Below are 19,920 nucleotides of genomic sequence, written 5' to 3'. Positions count from 1 at the left end.
TAGCATGAAAGTCTCACTCTTTGCAACCCAATGGACTGTAGCCCACCAGGCTCTTCTGTCATGGGATTCTTAGGGTAAGAATACTGGACTGGGTTGCCATGTGCCCTTCCACAGGGTCTTCCCAACCCAGGGATCCAACCGGCATCTCTTATGTCTCCTGAATTGGCTGGCAGGTTCTTCACCACTAGTACCACCTGGAAGCCCCCTTCCTTTGCACAACCCCAGTGATAACTGCACTTTCCCAGTAGGATTGCTGTGATGAATTAAAATAATCACTGTTTATTGCATGTAGCCTAGTAAGTGGCATAAGTATTCAATAAATTTTAAGTGATTGTTCTATTGGATTTTCTGCTGATCTTTACTATGTTTCTCTTTATTTCTCAGGGAGATGTTAATCTCTGTGGCTCTAGGCCAGGTGTTATCCCTCCTTATTTGTGGAATTAGCTTGACCAGCAAGTACCTGTCAGAAGATTTCCATGCCAATACGCCAGTCTTCCAGAGTTTCCTCAATTACATTCTTCTCTTCTTGGTCTATACCACCACACTAGCTGTCAGACAAGGTAAGCATGCCAAACCCGTTTCTCTTTTACCAGTATCTTCAAGAGTGATGAGCTATGACCAGATTAACTTTTTTCACTTACAGCATCATAAGACAATTCAAAACCCCAAATCTCACTGTTCTGTTTTGTGATAATATAGCAAACAAAATGAATGAATAAATTACAAAGAAGCATGAATTATGTAAACTCAACGGGAAGTAAGAAATGCATGTATAGGCCGAAAAGTACAGTTGCTTACTACTTGAATTCCTGTTAGCATTTCTTATACCCCTCAGTGAATCTAAATAGCCAGCTTCCCTGGAACCTGAAACAGTCTTGATGAAGCTGTCCCTAATACCTGCTAGCCCTGAGAAATCCAAGGGGATTGCGGACAAATATATGTCTTTGAGAAAGGAAGATAAAAATAGTAAACACAAACAACTCTAGTAATAACAAAGGGGAAAAGAAAGAAAAAACAGCTACCACAGTCATGTGACTTGTTCTGTCTAAACTTAAAAAGCTAAGGCAATGGAACAAATCCTTCAAGACTTGATGCAGGAAAAACTTATTAAAGGGCAGTTGCAGTTGAAATCCTTGTGGTATATCTCTGGAGGGTATATTTCAGAGACATATAATACCATTGAATCTGGTATAAATACTCTTATCTATGGCCCAGAAATAGCCAATAATGTCGCTATTATTAGCTGTAGCTATTGACTATAAAATATGCATTGAAAAGTAACCATAATAGGTTTGAAGATAATTATATACCTTAATAATGAATAAAGATACATGAATAGCTATATACAGTAATCCTAACCGTCATACTTTTTTGAAACTTTGCCACAAATCATATCTCAGCATTGTATTTTTACATTTCTGTATTTGGAGTATCATCCAGAATAATATTGCTTATTTATAATGATTTGGCCAGGACTAGATTTCATCTTAGAAGAAGAGTACAAATGAACAAGTTAGAACTGACTTTCAGTTTAACTTGAGATTGTCTAAGGTATTGCAGAAGCTAATTTCATTTACTTCTCAAAAATTGGTGTTATTGGTGTTTGTACAGGTATACCTGTGGCGGATTCATTTCAATATTTGGCAATACTAATACAATATTATAAAGTTTAAAAATAAAATAAAATAAATAAAAAAATAAATAAATAAAATTCAATATAGGTAAACATAATTAAAGAATAAAATTTCAAACAAAACTTCAGGCTATGAAAGTTAAGACACTGAGTCTCAGCTACATTTCCTCAGTATGATTTGGAAGCCATTGATTTTGAACGCTACAAATGCATTATCTAAACAGTTGCTTCAATCCAGGAAAGGACTCCAGAAAATGAGAAAGTGGAGGAGGTGTATAATTAGAAATTTGCTTCTGAGAGACTGTCAATACGAAGAATGTATCATTTGATCATATCAAGGAGAGCTATGCAGTTCAACTTAAAAATAATTTAATGAAGACTTGAATGATAATTTAGAATTATTAAAGGATAGAATTATTTTAGCCCAGTACAAGGATTATAATTAAAAATAGTAAGATTGAAGAACAAATTTGCAACATTCTGATATAACAACAACAACAACAAAATCTCATGGAAATGGTAAATTCGTGTTATCTGGAGATTTTCAGAACCAGTCTGCCAGCAGTCCCCAAACTTTTGGCACCAGGGACTAATGGTTTCATGGAAGACAGTTTTTCCATGGACCAGAGTGGGGGACAGTTTGGGGATGATTTAGGTGTATTGCATTTATTGTGCACTTTATTTCTGTTGCATCAACTCCACCTCAGACTGTCAAGCATTGGATCCCAGAGACTGGGGATCCCCTGCTCTAGACTATAAGGTGATGAGCTGCAATTAGTTTTCAGGTTCTTGTCACTCTTGCTTTCCAGGAGCCCAGAGATTTAACAAAAACTCTCATCAGGGAAAAAAATAAAAGTAAGCCATTCTAAGAAACAGAATAATTTCACAGTTACAGGTAGAGACAGAAAAGCTTAAAAAAAAAAAAATTTAACTGTAGAAAAAGGCCCAAAGTTAATACATGTTGTTGAGACTTTATAATGTGCCAGCCACTATGTATGTGAATTACCTCTTTTATTCCTTCAAACCAAGGAAATAGGAATTATTATCTGAAAGTTTATCAGTGAGAAATTGGAGGCTCCCCTGGCATCAGGAATGTGCTGTAGGCTAGAACTAGGAAGAGTAGGCATCTCTCTGAGCCAGGCTGGGTACTTTCATGGCCCACCCTGCCCACCCATGTGGAGTCCAGGGGAGGAACGAAGAGGGGAGGGAGACATGTTTGAGCAAAAGGAGAGTTTTCTCCCTTGAATTTCAAAACCCTGGATAAGAAACCAGCCCTGGGTGAGAGGTCCAGTGCCGCACAGCAGTGAGGTCAAGAGGATATGGCTGTACGTGGTGCCGAGAGTGGATGGGCATGCGGGCCGGGCAGAGGGATGACGGGAAAGAGGCCAGGGGCTAGAAGCAGCAAGGAATTCAGAGGCACTTTGGAAGAAAAAGACTGAAAAGGACCTGAGAACTTTCTGTCATTATGGTTGATGATGAAGAAAATCAACTTCTAAAATGCCCTATCCAGAGATATCTGCCACAGCCTCAGATTATCACTAAACTTGCTGGCATGTCTTCATTTGGATGTTTACTTAGAATGTTTGTTTGTTTTAAGCTTCATCTTTAGAAGTTTTAATAGACTGGCATTAAGCTAACATCTGGAAATCAACATAGTAATTACATTAATTTTGTATAGGCTGATTCAGTGCTATGTTCTAGCAACATAATAATCTCTTTCATTATGCACCTCAAGATGTGAGAGGGGATGAACAGAGCAAAGAGGAGAGGATGGAAAGTGTGGTATGTGTGAGGGAACCACTGTCTTGGCCACATTTCCTCCTCCATTCCTGGTGCTCCCTGACTAATCTCCTGGGAGGGCTGCAGGTTAGGGTTGAACAAGATACAGCCTTCTCAATTCTTCCATCACAGACATCACTGATCCTGCAGGGCCACTCTATTCATTTGATACCACCTTAGGCCACATAACAGCAAGGGGTTAGACTCAAGAACTAACAATCTTTCTTTATCACTTTAATCATAAAATGTATGATTGTCACATGTAAACACAATGTGATAAATGCAAGAAGCCTTTCAAGAGCATTAAGGGCCATGTCATTACAAAGTCTTATAGAATTTGACTTCTGAGTTAAAGTGAATTCTTTACATCAAATTTGCATTGAACCTATGATCAAAGACTCTGAAGCAACAGACTCTAGTATAAGTTTCAGTGTTACTCCAGTTCAAGCTGGAGTTTTGAATTTGCCCCTGGTTAAGACTCTGATGCTGGGAGGGATTGGGGGCAAGAGGAGAAGAGGACGACAGAGGATGAGATGGCTGGATGGCATCACTGACTCGATGGACGTGAGTCTGAGTGAACTCCAGGAGTTGGTGATGGACAGGGAGGCCTGGCGTGCTGCGATTCATGGGGTTGCAAAGAGTCGAACACGACTGAGTGACTGATCTGATCTGATTAATTGATTCCTACAAAATTTGTAGAAAACCAAAAATTGATTCCTACAAAGACCATCCTCCTAAAATTGTGTATTGTAGATAGGTTTTAAAGCTAGCCCTTCTTTTATTGGCACTAGGTTGTTTTTTTTATTCCAGATGGTTCTAAAATTTTTAAACATCTTGCCATTTATCATAAAGAGCCTCATTAATACAGCACTGTAGAAAAAATGGACTTCAAAAAACTAGTTCCAATAAGATTGTATCAAATTTGAGAATTTAGATAAAATTTAGATAACTGTTTACTTAGTTAGCTGTAACCACTTTGGGGAAGCTACTCAGACAATTAAAATATCCCCGTTGATTGAAGTAATGCCTGAAATCCAAACACAGGCTATATGGGTAAGGTGGGGCTTTAGGAACTGTAAAGGAAAATGTATTCTTCCTCTTGTGTTTCTCCTTTACTCTCACACTATCGTTCTTCTGACACCAGATATGTGGGGCTTTCCCACACCCTGCAGTTCTGTGGCACCAGCTGAGTGTCTTACAACATAACTCAGTTCTGACAGTTGTGTCGAGAGATGGATGGAAGTTATTACTGGTGCTTCTGCCCTACCTGCTATAGGTCAGAAGTTGCCACCAACCCTCCTTGGATTTAGTTAATTTACTAGAGCGTCTCACAGGACTCAGGAAAACAGCTTACTTAATGTTTACTAGTTTATTACAAAAAGATATGATGTATTTTTGGATGGAAGAAGTGAGTAAGGCAAGGTATGTGGAAGGGGGACGTGACTTCTAGCACAGCTGTCTCAGAACCTCCATGTCACATGTTCACCAACCCCAGCATTCTCCAAACTGCATGCTTTTGGAATTTTTATGGAAGCTTCAATAGGTAGACATGATAATTAACCTCATTTCCAGCCCCTCTCCTCTCTCTGGAAAATGGGAAGGCAGGGCTGAAAAGTCCAGCTTTCTAATCATAGCTTGGTATTTCTGGTGACCAGCTCCATCCAGGAGCCCACCAAGAGTCAACTCATTAGAAGAAAAAAATTCCTATCTCCCTGGAAATTGTAAGGGATATAGGAGCTCTGTGTCAGGAGCAAGGGTCAAAGACCAAATAGCACAAAATATGTTCCTAGTGCTCTTGCATGTGTGCCTAGTCACTCAGTCGTGTCCAACTCTTTGCAACCCCATGGACTGCAGTCCGCCAGTCTCCTCTATCCATTAGGATTCTCCAGGCAAGAATACTGGAGTGGGTTACCATGCCCTCCTCCACCCAGGGATCAAACCCAAGTCTCCCTCAATGCAGGTGGATTCTTTACCAGCTGAGCCACCAGGGAAGCCCAAGAATACTGGAGTGGGTAGCTTATCCCTTCTCCAGGGGATCTTCCCAACCAAGGAATCGAACCAGGGTCACCTGCATTGCGGGAGGATTTGTTACCAACTGAGCCACCAGGGAAGGCCACTAGTGCTCTTATCACTTAGGAAATTGCAAGGGTTTGAGGAGCTCTATGCCAAGAACCAGGGGCAGAGAACTATGTGTATCTTATCTCACAGGTAAATGACTAAGAAAGTGTAGTGCTGCCAAAACTTACGGATTTGAAGCCTCTTCCTCATGTATCCTTTTTTCTTAAAATTCCATGTAATACTAGCTGAAATCAGGAAACAGAAAAACACAAAAAGCAGACTATGAACAACTAAGGGCTTCTTCCCTGGTGGTTCTGCGGAAAAGAATCTCCCTGCCAGTGCAGGAGACGCAGGTTCAATCCCTAGGTGGGGAAGATCTCCTGGAGAAGGAAATAGCAACCCACTCCAGTATGCTCGCCTGAGAAATCCCATGGACGGAGGAGCCTGGTGAGCTACAGTCCATGTGGTCACAGAGTTGGACATAACTTAGCAACTAAAGACACACATTTGAACAACTAAAGACCATGCAGTTCTTGCATTTGTGATGTAGAAGCTAGAAACGTGACCAACTTTTAAAACAAAGGTGAAATAAGATACATTTCTTCTGAAGAAAAACTTTATGTCATCAAACTTTTTCCATAAGCTTCTTTTATCAATTATTATATGAATCCTGCTTCCGCCCAGAAGCACTTTCAGTAGTTCTTAAACAATAGATATCCACGATTCTTCTCTTGGCAGTTTTTAACTTCTGAATATATATAAACCACACAATTTTTTTTCAGCTTTCAGACTTTTCGTTTTGTGCTGGGGTGTAGCCAACTAAGAATGCCATGATAGTTTCAGGTGAACAGTGAAGGGATTCAGCCATACATACACATGTATCCATTCTCTGCCAAACTCCTCTCCTCTCATGCTGTCATCTAACACTGAGCAGAGTTCTGTGTGCTATACAGTAGATCCTTGTTGGTTATCCATATAAAGCATAAGATTTTTAAATAGTCAATAATTTCTTCTTCCTTTTCTTCTGCCAATTTTTCTGAGTTCTTTCCTCTCCAATTTCTTTTTGTTTTCCCATCAACAAGCTGCTCAGTGATGAGGGAGGTAAGAATTGCAAGGCAAAAGCAGGATGTTGAGGGTGAAAAGAAAACATTTTCATCCCTTAGTTTCCTCTTCAAGTCATGATGATGGGGAAAGAATGGGTATCTGCAATGAAAACATGAATAGAACCAGAAGTGCCGGCTTCATTTTGGATACAGACCCTGAAAAAAGAAGAAAGTTTGCCGCTATTGGGCATCATTAGAGATATTCCTGGTGACTGGTTCTGCACATTTTGCTTTTTCACTGAGAGAGGTTTTTATATCCTCTTCTAGTTCTGAATAAACGGCAAGCTTGCAGCTAGAAACAGTTTGATGAGTATTGCATGAATTCTAGCAAATTCTTAACAGACATTAAAATATTTGTTGAATCTTTTGTATATTTCTTTGTGTGAGTGTGAAAAATGAAGCAAGTTACTAATAGTACTAACAGCACACTCAAATATATCACTGTGTGTAGTCTGAATTTTTCCAAAAAGAATACAGAAACGTAAATTCATGCCATGTTCTTCAAGAGAAATACTCTAGGTTTGAACACTAAATACCATAAGACAGAAATTCTGGAAGTCTAGGTTCTAACTTCAGTTATCGGTGGAGAGGCTGATGAAATGAATTTGGCTCAGGCTTATGGAGCACTCACCCTCTCCTGGTCCCCTCTACCCACTCTCTTCTTTTTCCTTCCAGAGCACTGACGTGATGACTCATTAGAAAAGACCCTGATGCTGGGAAAGATTGAAGGCAAAAGGAGAGAGGGGCAACAGAGGATAAGATAGTTAGATAGCATCACCAACTCAATGGACATGAATTTGAGCAGACTCCAGGAGATAGTTGAGGACAGAGAAGCCTGACATGCTGCAGTCCACAGAGTGACAAAGAGTCAGGTAGGACTTAGTAACTGGGCACCAATAAGCACTGAAGTAGCCAGATTGGCGAGAGAAATATATAAAGATGACAGTCTTGTCTATACACAACAGCTACATGCAACTCGTGGCCCAGTAGTCTAGTCCCTATAAGAACATTCTCAGAAGTTCCACTAATTAGTTCCATACTCATCTTCCACTAACTGGAAGATGATAGTTGCCTCTTCCAATGTAAGACAGGCCTCATATGTGCTCCCTGCAGAAACACTACACATCTTATAATTATGTAAGCTAATTTCTCAATTACCAATGTTGCAAAATTAAAAATACCTGTCTAATTAGGAAAAATATAGAACTTCATACAAAATAATACAGGCCTCTATGGAAACTGCAACAGTATATCAGACGCTGGAATCCCCTTCCGACCTCACCTCCCCACTTCTGTTTGTACAGCTCTGCCTCTGTGAACCTTTGCCCCTGGCCTTTGTTGGAATTTTCTTTGGTTCTTAACATAGGAAGTCCAAGACACAGGGCAGAGCAGGGAAAAGAGGTAAAGTGGGATCCAGGATTTTCTCAAAGCAGAAGCCTGAATTCTTATTTAAAAATTTTTATTTTATATGAGAGTATAGTTGATTTACAATGTTGTATTAGTTTCCATTGTATGGCAAAGTGATATATATCACTTCATGGCAAATAGATGGGGAAACAATGAAACTGACAGACTTTATTTTGGGGGGCTCCAAAATCACTGCAGATGGTGACTGCAGCAATGAAATTAAAAGACACTTGCTTCTTGGAAGAAAAGTTATGACCAACCTAGACAGCATATTAAACAGCAGAGACATTACTTTGTCAACAAAAGTCCGTTTAGTCAAGGCTGTGGTTTTTCCAGTAGTCATGTATAGATGTGAGAGTTGGACTATAAAGAAAGCTGAATGCAGAAGAATTGATACTTTTGAACTGTGGTGTTGGAGAAGACTCTTGAGAGTCCCTTGGGCTGCAAGGAGATCCAACCAGTCCATCCTAATGGAAATCAGTCCTGGGTGTTCATTGGAAGGACTGATGTTGAGCTGAAACTCCAATATTTTGGCCACCTGATGTGAAGAACTGACTCATTTAAAAAGACTCTGATGTTCGGAAAGATTGAAGGCAGGAGGAGAAGGGGACAACAGAGGATGAGATGGTTAGATGGCATCACCAACTCAATGGACTTGAGTTTGGGTAAACTCCGGGAGTTGGTGATGGACAGGGAGGCCTGGCGTGCTGCAGTTCATGGGGTCGCAAAGAGTCGGACATAACTGAATGACTGAACTGAACTGAACTGAGACAGCATATTAAAAAGCAGAGACATTATTTTGCCAACAAAGGTCCATCTAGTCAAAGCTATGGTTTTTCCAGTAGTCATGTATAGATGTGAGAGTTGGACTATAAAGAAAGCTGAGCACCAAAGAATTAATGCTTTGAACTGTGGTGTTGGAGAAGACTCTTGAGAGTCCCTTGGACAGCAAGGAGATCCAATCAGTCCATCCTAAAGGAAATCAGTCCTGAATATTCATTGGAAGGACTGATGTTGAAGCTGAAACTCCAATGCTTTGGCCACCTGCTGTGAAGAACTGACTTATTTGAAAAGACCCTGATGCTGGGAAACATTGTTGACGGTGGGGAGAGAGGGACAACAGAGGATGAGATGGTTGGATGGCATCACCAACTCAATGGACGTGAGTTTGAGTGAATTCCGGGAGTTGGTGATGGACAGGGAGGCCTGGCGTGCCTCAGTCCATGGGGTCACAGAGAGTTGGACACGACTGAGTGACTAAACTGAACTGATATATATATATATATATATATACACACACACACACACACATATATATATCCATTCATTTTCAGATTATTTTCCCATATAGATTATCACAGAATATTGAGTAGAGCCCCTTGTGCTATACAGTAGGTCCTTGTTGATTATCTATTTTATATATAGTTGTATGTATTTGTTGATCCCAACCTTCTAATTTATTCTTCCTCCCATGTTTCTATTTTGGTAATCATAAATTTGTTTTCAGAGTTTGTGAGTCTGTTTCTGTTTAGTAAATAAGTTCACTGTATTGTTTTTTTTTTTTTTTTTTAGATTCTACATGTAAGTGATATCATATGATATTTGTCTTTGACTTACTTAACGTAGTATGATAACCTCTAGGTTCATCCATGTTGCTGTAAATGACATTATTCTTTCTTATGACTGACTGATAGTCCGTTGTGTATATGTACCACATCTTCTTTATCCATTCCTCTGTTGATGGCCGTTTTCATTGCTTCCATGTCCTGGCTATTGTAAATAGTGCTGCAACAAACATTGGGGTGCATGCATCGTTTCAAATTATGGTTTTCTCTAGATATATGCCTAGGAGTGGGACTGCTGGATCATATGATAGGTATATTTTTAGTATTTTAAGGAACCTACATACTGTTCTCCATAGTAGCTGTATCAGTTTACATTCCCACCAACTGTGTAAGAAAGTTCCCTTTTTGCCACATCCTCACCAGCATTTATTGTTTGTAGGCTTTTTGATTATGGCCATTCTGACCAGTGCAAGGTGATATTAAGCATGCCGTTAAGCATTAAGTACGTTAAGCGTCTTTTCCTGTGCTTCTTGGCCATCTGTATGTAGAGGCCTGAGTTCTGCTCATACATAGTCTATTCAGTGTCCACTTCTGTGGGTAACTTTGACTAAATCACGGAGGAGGAAGGATTCTTGGAGAGTTGGATAAGGAAGGACTTGGCAAATGTACATACTGAATTATAACTCCCTTGTGAGTCCTGAGGGAAATATTACTGTCACTTACCTAAGTCTGGTGAGGTAATACTCACTGGAGCCTCTTAAATCATCTTTCTTGTGGGAAACTACTTGGCAAACCTCCATTCCTCTTCACCGGCAGGTTGTATTTATGTTTACATGTTGGAGAGTTTTAGCCCTCATAGTATAGAAAGGCTGTACTTCAATGACTTTTGAAATGAACCTTAGTGGATACTCCCTGGGAATTTTACTTATGTTGATAGGGAAGGGAGAAGAGAAGGTGGGGCAGGGGATAAGGGGTGGGCACTCCTCTGCAAACCATGCTGGGAAATAGTGAAGATCACAGAAGAAAATAAAAATCCAGTTTTAGCAAAATGGCTCCTCAGTATGTGAAGCAACTGGAACTCTCATATACTGCTGCTGGAAATGCAAAATGATAACGGACAGTTTGGAAAATGGCTTGATGCTTTCTTATAAAGTTAAATACCCACTTACCATATGACCCATCACTCATGTTCTTCCAGGAGAAATGAAAACATAATATCCACAAATATTATGTGCAAGTGTCCACTGCAGTTTTATTCATAAGCCAAAACTGTAAACAACCCAAGGGCTCATCAGCTCGTAAAAGGATAAAAACTGTGGTAAATTCCCACAGTAGAGTATGACTCTGCCATAGAAGGACAATGTTATTATGCAATGATGTGTATTAATCTCAAAAGTATTATGCCACGTGCAAGAAGGCAGACATGGGACTGTATACACTGTATAACTACATGATGCTAGTAATGCAAAGTTCTGGAAAAGGCAAAACTATAAGGTCAGGAAATAGATCAATGATTGCTGGAGTAGGGAACCAGGGGTGGGGGTGATTGACTGCAAAGGGACACAAGGGAACTTTGGAGGTAATGGAAATGTTCTCTATGTCTTGATTGCTTAGAGGTTACATGACTGTATATGTTTGTCAGAACTCTTCAAATTATACACCAAAAGGAGTGAATTTTATCACATATAAATTATACTTTAATATACCTGACCAAAGGGGGAAAAAAAGAGAAAGAATTGACCGCCTACTCTCACCCCTTGGCCGCCATGATGAAATTGCATATCACTGGGCTCGAGTTCCCACTGGGTAGCTTTTCCCTCACTTATGGATATTAGGAAAGGCCATTAAAATGTCCTCCTTCATTGTGGCATGCTTTCAGACTGCAAGAATGAGTACAGTTTCCCCTCTACTCCAGAAAATGTACCTACTCTGAAGAACTTGCTAGTGGGACACAAATTATTATTTATCAAGCTCACAATCCATTAACTAGTGTAAAAGTACATGAATTTCATACATACACAGTGCTTACAGGGGAAGTCTGCACTGAATCAAGTCTCCCACAGTCTTCATCAAACTTAGAGCACCTAAGAATGCATGTCCTATTTGTGTGAAGGTGGCTGACTCTCAAATAAAGTGATATGTTAGCCAGAACTTTCAATATGACTTAGCATGATCAGTAACTTCTAGATGAAAGGAAAATGACATGCATATGCAAGGCCCTCCCTCATTCCTCATGCCAAATACTTCATTAACAGATACCCTTCTGCTTCTTCGCTTCCAAACAGTGTGTGAGTTGGGAGGGAGGGATTGTCTCCCTGTTTTATCCAGAGTCTGTGTTGACTGTTAATTCTGGAAATCTTTAAGCGTTCATCTCTCCATGCTGCGAGCTGGCACAGAGAGATACTCATTCCTGGCATGAAGCTCCAGCATTCTTGTGGGAGATTGAAGGGTGGTTACAAGATGATAACTATATTGCCTCAAGGAGATAAGTCCCCTTCTGCCAAAATAGTGCTTTGTATGTAATTAGTGTAAAAATTCAGAGGAATAGAGTTTATCCTTACAATCATCTTTCTCATTAAAAAAGAATCATAATGGAAGAACAAAGCAGTCCCTGCAGTGAATTGAATTGCTTTCCCAAAGTTTTCATTAAATCAAAGACTCAGCGGTTAGCCATCTTGCAGACACTCTTGCAGTCGGCTGCAGGAAATTTGCAGGGGGCAGAAAATAAAACAATGAAGGGGACTTTTTTTTTTTTTTCTTTCCCGGGAGTAGAATTGCCTTGTGATTATCTTTAGATCAGAGTTCCCTGTCCGTGCATTTTTTGAGTGTCTGATTTCATTGGTTTCCGCTTCTCAGTTTTTGAGAACCAGGAAGAAGAATGTGTAACTCAGCAAATTTATATGTGATTCTTGCAAATGGTGGGTTCTAACTAAAAGTTGGAGTGACTAGGCCCCTTCAGTAGGCCCCTTCAGTGACCTATAAGAGGAAAAACATAAAGAAAATGACTTCTAAATAAGAGAAAAAAATGATCAGAGTTTATATTTTTGCCAATTTTTTTTACTGTTTGACACTTCCTTGTATGAAAGAGCATGAATATTACATTCTTTTACCTTTAACTGCCTAGTCATGTCTAAGAAAAAGTCTCCCCTTAAGAATCATATTCAGAAATTATTGCTTAAGTTCACCAAATCTAAATCTAACTTTAGACAATTAGGATCTAGACTTTTTCTGTTTCTCAGGTCAATCAAAATTCAAGAACCATTGAGTCATCCTGGTTTAACTGGCCTGTATTGTATTTCTTCCTTTCATAAGTCAGGATAATAATAGTAGCTGTTTTCAGTTTCCGTGTGGACCAAATGAGGTCATATATGTGGGAAATTTCTAGCACAGTGTCAGACATAGAGAAAGCATTCAGTGAATGTAATCTGCCATCATTGGTATTAGATTTGCTTAATAAATGACTAATTTCCTCCCCAGAAAGTTGGATTTTACACATGTACCCCTTAATTTGAATCTGTTCTATCATGAGGAACCTGAAATTCATCAGTCATATCCCCACCACTTCTGTTATCCATAACTTGTCACTGGATGTCAGAGCAGGCACTGGTATGATTCATAGAGGAATCCAAAAGGAAAGACATTTTAGATACTTTCTTACCCCTACGGTGTCCATTGTGAGTGAGGGAATTCATTGATATAATTATTACACTGGTACAGGACTAATTCTAAAATGCCTGAGCCCAAGTCCTCCTCCCCCAGCATGTAGAGCAGGGCTCCTACCGCTTGAGGAAGCCACGTTGAGAGAGACCATGGACACCCAGAGTCTGCTTAGAAGGAGCCAGAGCCCCTGCTTCAACTCTGAGGCGTAACTGCAATCAAATGGCCCAAACTACGAGAGACTGGAAGCAGTGGGAGGGTTGCCAAAGGAAAGAGCTGAAAAGACAATTCTCTTGGCAGATGCTTGCCCCAGAAATGAGTGCATATTTTATTCTAGAGCTTTGAATATGCCTGTGAAATCTCAGGATAGAATCACTTCCCACCTTTTCTCTCCCAATGGTTTTCCTGTGTGTTTCCTATCTCTTCTCCTGTTTCCTCTTTTTACCCAGCACTTTCCTTCTCACACAGTCAAAAATGATAGACAAATTGGAGGCAAGTGGAGGGAGAATATTATTATCCTTCTCCCCATTCACTGGACTGAGGCAGGACTGTCATTCAGACCCTACAGAGAAGATACAGATTATGTTTATGCCACATCTGCGAATAACCACTCCAAGTACCTATCCTTTGATCAAGAAAAGGCTCAGAGCACAAGGACACCAATCAAGATCAAGTACGTTGTAAACCGAGCTTGACTACATTTTTTCCAATGTTTTTTCTTCCATAACACACATAGAATGCATCTGTGAACTGCAACTAATTGAATACACATACAGAAAGCAAAGCAAAAAGCAGCTGAGAAAATTACGCTCCCATTTGGGCTGTTTGACTGAGGCACATACTGGCTAGAGAAGTTGAGGAAATAACAGTGGGGTTTGGCCAAAACCAGGAGAAGATGGCATTTCTGTCCCTGATAATTTCCATCAAGGAATCACTTCTTAGAGCAAAGGCCATACATGCTCCAGCAGACCCTGTCATTACAAGAGTAAGCATTCCCAGGGGGTGAGTTGGGTCACTCTTTTATAATAAAAATGCCAAAGCTCTGTGAGTTATGTGGAATAATCAGTGAGCAATACAACCCTTTTAAGGCCATTTCAAGGGAAACCGTAGTGAGAAATCTGTAAGCAGAGATCTAGTCTTACTAATGAAGTACTGCAGGGAAAATAATTTTCCTTATATCCGCTCACTAAAAGGAACGTCACTCCCATTTTTTTGACAGGGTAAGAATATTATTTTTAAGTTGAAAAATAAAATCAGGGTGGAGATCGGAAAAAATAAAAGTAATACAAGATGGAAAAGAATTGCGAAATACCCAGAGAGCACAAAGCATCGAGGGCTACACAGCCAGAGAAGCGGCCGCTGGTGTGTCGTTTTTCAGCTCAGAAGCGGGGAGGCTATCACAGACTCTGGAGCCATTGCTCGGCCATCTTTCAGCAGGAAGAACACGCTGCAGACAAACTCTATGGACGACTGGGGTGCCTCACCAGATTCACAGCAGCAGGTTCTATGCCTACAAGCAATTTCAACTTTGGGCTTAGTGAATGTCATTCACTGAGGTTGTGGTTTCCAGCTGTGCTGTGTTAAACTCGCACCATTTTAGCACAGCTTTAAGCAAACTATTGATTTTAAACTTTTGTAAGGCTAAAAGAAACTAAGTTAGATCATTCAGGAGCAAGCAAAGAACTCGACTTCTAAAAATAAAGTTAAGGAACTTGGTAACTTCTTTTTCACAGAGGATGTGTAGGCAGAGCTTATATAAGTGGCATAAATACAGAAGCCTCAGTACTGTTCAAAACTAAGTTATTTACTATATGGAAACCTAATAGGTCTCAATCCCTGATTTCTCTTGTTTTGGCATCAGATACGTTAACTGATTTAGATTCCTGACGGGAAAGTCAGTGATAGTCAGTCAGTTCCTATACTCAGTACCTCTTAACTGAAGGAATGAACAGGGTGTACAAGCCAAGGAGTGGACTTTCCCCAGCCTACAGAGGTTTATAGTTTTAGTTCTGCCCATGATTACTTTATACAGAAACTTCTAGAACACTCTGACCTGATTACATCTATTCAACTGTCATGTGAGAGTTGGACCATAAAGAAGGCTGAGTGCTGAAGAATTGATGCTTTTGAATTGTGGTGCTGGAGAAGACTCCTGAGAGTCCCTTGGACAGCAATGAGATAAAACCAGTCAATCCTATAGGAAATCAACCCTGAATATTCATGGGAAGGACCGATGCTGAAGCTGAAACTCCAGTACTTTGGCCACCTGATGCAAAGAGCCAACTTTGAAAAGTTGGAAAAGACCCTGATGCTGGGAAAGATTGAAGGCAAAAGAAAAGGGGGCAACAGAGAATGAAATGGTTGGATGGCATTGTGGACTCAATGGACATGAGTTTGAGCAAACTCTGGGAGATAGTGAAGGATAAGGAAGCCTGACATGCTGTAGTTCATGGGGTCGCAGAGTCAGAAACCATTGAGCAACTGAACAACAATATCTAAATTTATCTTACATTCCGGAGTCATGTAATTCCTCTTTCATGTATTAATTTCTTCCTTAATTTCATTCATTAAGTCTGCAATACCTCTTTTTTTTTTTTTGCCTGCACACGTGTGCAGCATGTGAGAGCTTAGTTCCCTGGACCAGGAATCAAACCTGTATCCCCTGCATTGGAAGCATGGAGTTTTAACCACTGGACCTCCAGAGAAGTCCCAGCAAACAGTTTTTGAGGGCCTCTTTCTGTTAGGTGCTGTACTACCAGGTGTGAAGTATACTTGAGTGAAGAGGATCTCTCTTCTCACACCCCCTTCTGAGCTCATAGACAAGAGGAGGAGAGTAAAGAGTCTCTTCCATTGCAGAGGTACAGACCTGGGGGCCTCCCTTCCCCTTACCTCCACCAAATCTCCATTGCAAAAGAATTCACTTCTCTACCATCCATTTTATCACTCCATCCAGCCTCCCTTTTGCAATTATTCACAGCAGGAGGATTCAGTACAAGCAGTTAAAATCAGTCCATTGCTGTTTCATGGTCTTCCCTTACTCTTTCCTTGATCACGCACTCTCCTTGCTCTAGGACCCTGACTTTACATCAAAAAGAGCCACTGCTGTTCCTGGGTCCCTGCACTTCCCTGCCCTCTCCCCGCCACCACCACCCCTCTGCCTCCTGGGAGGACACAGCGCAGACATCATCCCCTTCCTTTATTTAGACTTGGCTATGGAAACCTCCTGGCTGCTAGGCTTCTATGAGCCAGAGCACTTGGTATTTTCATTATTATTAGTGACTTCCAAGGCCCTCAAAGGTCTCTTCTCTTACAGGCAGTTTATCACAGATTTACCTGACTTACCTGCCACCCTCTGTGGGGTGGCAAATAGTCCTTTACTTTCTTGGCTTTATCCTTTTAAGAGGCCTTTACCTTTCTGGTGCTGGGGAATGTACCTTTAGCACTACTGAAATATGAATTTAAGCTGCTTCCAAGTTTCTAACAACCCCCATAAAATAGAAATCACAATAACTTAATATAATAAGACAGTGTAGGATATCAGAGTTCACAGGCTTTATCCCAGTACCTGACTGAGGAAAAAAGCTGCCAGCCACTCACTGGGATCTTTAGTGTTTGCGGAGGAGTGGGAGGGAAGACATAACATCAACCTCTTGCTTTCTACCAACTAGCTCATCTCATTTTCTTAGTGTGTGGTGTGCTCCATTCAACACATATTCACCACATCACTTTCAGATTGTTAGGTTACTTACTATTTGGTAGTATTCTAGAGAGTTATAATATGTACAATTTCCAGTAGTCCCAATTCATTTCCAGAAAGTAGCACAGATATATATCCAACTAAATGCAGCAATGATTATGATTCCTTTGAAGAAATCTTTATTGCATCCTCTTAATCTTGTGCCAAAATCCCTGATTTAAATCTATTTATTCATGGCTTCATGTGAAAACCAGAAAAGAATATTCCCCCTTAGCAAGCATCTCCAACCACAGGTATCCTGTGTGTATCTACACAGCTCCCAAGGTTAAAGTTTAAACACACCCAACAACCAACTTAGAAAAGTCCTGTCATCTCTGGGGTTGAAGTTTCATTTGATGGTAGAATATATTGACTGGTACAAGTTGTCTTCAGTTAAATTTCACAAATATTTCTTGAACTTACTGGGTACCAGACACCAGGTGAGACTCCTTCAGATGCCGTCTTTCCATCCCCACCAGCCCTGGCCACTCATCCCTTCTCAGCTGGGATGAGTGCCACGACCCCTGAATAGCTCTCTGCCTGTCTCTGCCACATCTTCATCACTGTCATGGTGGCGGTGGTTTAGTCGCTAAGTCGCGTCCAATTCTTGTGACCGCACGGACTGCAGCCCACCAGGCTCCTCTGTCCATGGGATTCTCCAGGCAAGGATACTGGAGTGGATTGCCATTTCCTTCTCCAGTGGATCTTCCCAACCCAGGAATCGAACCCAGGTCTCTGCATTGCAGGCAGATTCTTTACCAACTGAGCTATGTATCCCTCCCTTAAAATTTTATTTGTGCTAAATTAAAGTCCAGCAGTCAACCAGGCTTAGGATAATCATGTAAACCCTTGTTTTTTTGTGTGATTTTTTAAATTGAAATCAGATGTTTTAAAACAACTGGGGGAAGAACTGGTTAATAGAAGGTGATTATTTTCTATATCCATTGAAATCAGCATTTTTTCTTCCATCTTCATTTTATGAACCAAAATACAGTCTTTTAATAAGAATTAAAAGAGACTCAAAATCAAGATACTACAGTGTTGCAATTTCTGCTTTCTAATTAGCCCGTCTCCTTGAGGAAAGGAGGCCAGAGATATAATAACTAATTTTTTTGTTCACTGAATACGGTGTGTTCTGAAGTGCAAGCCAAGTTGCCTTAGACTTTAGAGTGGGAGATGCTGACCCTCATATAAAAAGAAAATAAACTCAATATTTTAGGTACTAGTTTCAAAAGAAATAACTGGTTCCTACTGTGGAAATAGTGTCAGACTTTATTTTGCGGGGCTCCAAAATCACTGCAGATGGTGACTGCAGCCATGAAATTAAAAGACGCTTACTCCTTGGAAGAAAAGTTATGACCAACCTAGATAGCATATTCAAAAGCAGAGACATTACTTTGCAACAAAGGTCCGTCTAGTCAAGGCTATGGTTTTTCCAGTGGTCATGTATGGATGTGAGAGTTGGACTGTGAAGAAGGCTGAGCACCAAAGAATTGATGCTTTTGAATTGTGGTGTTGGAGAAGACTCTTGAGAGTCCCTTGGACTGCAAGGAGATCCAACCAGTCCATTCTGAAGGAGATCAGCCCTGGGATTTCTTTGGAAGGAATGATGCTAAAGCTGAAACTCCAGTACTTTGGCCACCTCATGCGAAGAGTTGACTCATTGGAAAAGACTGATGCTGGGAGGGATCGGGAGCAGGAGGAGAAGGGGACACCAGAGGATGAGATGGCTGGATGGCATCACTGACTCGATGGACGTGAGTCTGAGTGAACTCGGAGTTGGTGATGGACAGGGAGGCCTGGTGTGCTGTGATACATGGGGTCTCGAAGAGTCGGACACGACTGAGCGACTGAACTGAACTGAACTGTGCTCCACACACAGCATTATCACTTATAACTCAAAGAATTCCCTGGTGGTCCAGCGGTTAGGACTTGGCTCTTTCACTGCTGAGAATAAAAGTATGAAATGATAAAGATCCCTCCACAGTCTGTTCTTGGTATAAGAGGAAGTCCCAGTGGACTACTTTCCTTCTGTCTTTAACTCAGTCTCTTGTTTTCATCTCCTTGTGAATTATTGCAAAGAAGGGAGAACAAACGGGCCCTGTGATACCTGCTTCTGGAAGAATGCCACCACCACAACATTGGAGTAATAATATAGAAATTTATATCATCCATAAACCTTTTATAGTAATGTAATTAGTAGGGCTATTAATACTACTCAAGCCTAGCTTTCCTTATAGTTGTAAACACAGCTTGTGATCACATAAATGACATCAGTAATAATCCTTTAGGGCATCATGTAAACTGAGTCATTTTAGCTGTGGTTTAATGAGAAGTGAGAAGACTGAAAGTGTTAGTTGCTCGGTCATGTCCGACTGTTTGTGACCCTGTGGACCATCGCCAGCCAGACTCCTCTGTCCATGGAATTTTCCAGGCAAGGATACTGAACTGGGTAGCCATTCCCTGCTCCAGGGGATCTTCCTGACCCAGGATTGAACCCAGGCCTTCTGCATTGAGGGCAAATTCTTTACCCTCTGAGCCACCAGGGAAGCCCTTAATCAAAATCTCCATTCAAAAAACAAAAGATTATTTTTCCTTAGAAAGCAGAGTATGAGGGATAACCCATGAGGATTTTCTAGCATTTGGATATTGGATTCCAGAGGAGGTTTACTGGTGTTAATATGTCTGGGAAGAATGGATCAGAGAAATACAGACATTTTAGCCAATGTTAATGCAGGAATATGCCCATCACCAAATAGAAACTGTCTGTTTCTATAGCTCAGTGTCATTTACATATGGTTCTCTCAACTCTTGTGGCATTTTAATTAATGTTTAAGCCAAAAAAATGAAGTGAGTTTAGTATATATGTTTCTTATCTCTTCCGTAAAAAATAATGAATGTGACGTGAAAGTAGGTTCCAGGAATCCCAAATTAGTATAAATTAGCAGAATGGTTTGGTTACCTGCTGTAGAATTCAGGAAA

General features: G+C 40.6%; 1 protein-coding gene across 1 annotated transcript in view; it reads left to right on the top strand.

Moving 5' to 3' along the window:
* The window catches only part of SLC35F1 (solute carrier family 35 member F1), a 423,236-nt gene that overhangs the window by 256,049 nt on the left and 147,267 nt on the right, over positions 1-19,920 (top strand). Inside the window, exon 2 of the mRNA XM_015472798.3 lies at positions 385-560. Within this exon, the coding sequence (XP_015328284.2) occupies positions 385-560 (176 nt within the window). The remainder of the gene's footprint in view (positions 1-384; positions 561-19,920) is intronic.

The sequence above is a fragment of the Bos taurus genome, chromosome 9 (genome assembly GCF_002263795.3).
Source record: "Bos taurus isolate L1 Dominette 01449 registration number 42190680 breed Hereford chromosome 9, ARS-UCD2.0, whole genome shotgun sequence".
Classification (NCBI taxonomy): domain Eukaryota; kingdom Metazoa; phylum Chordata; class Mammalia; order Artiodactyla; family Bovidae; genus Bos; species Bos taurus.
This window is presented reverse-complemented; position numbering and strand designations above follow the sequence as displayed.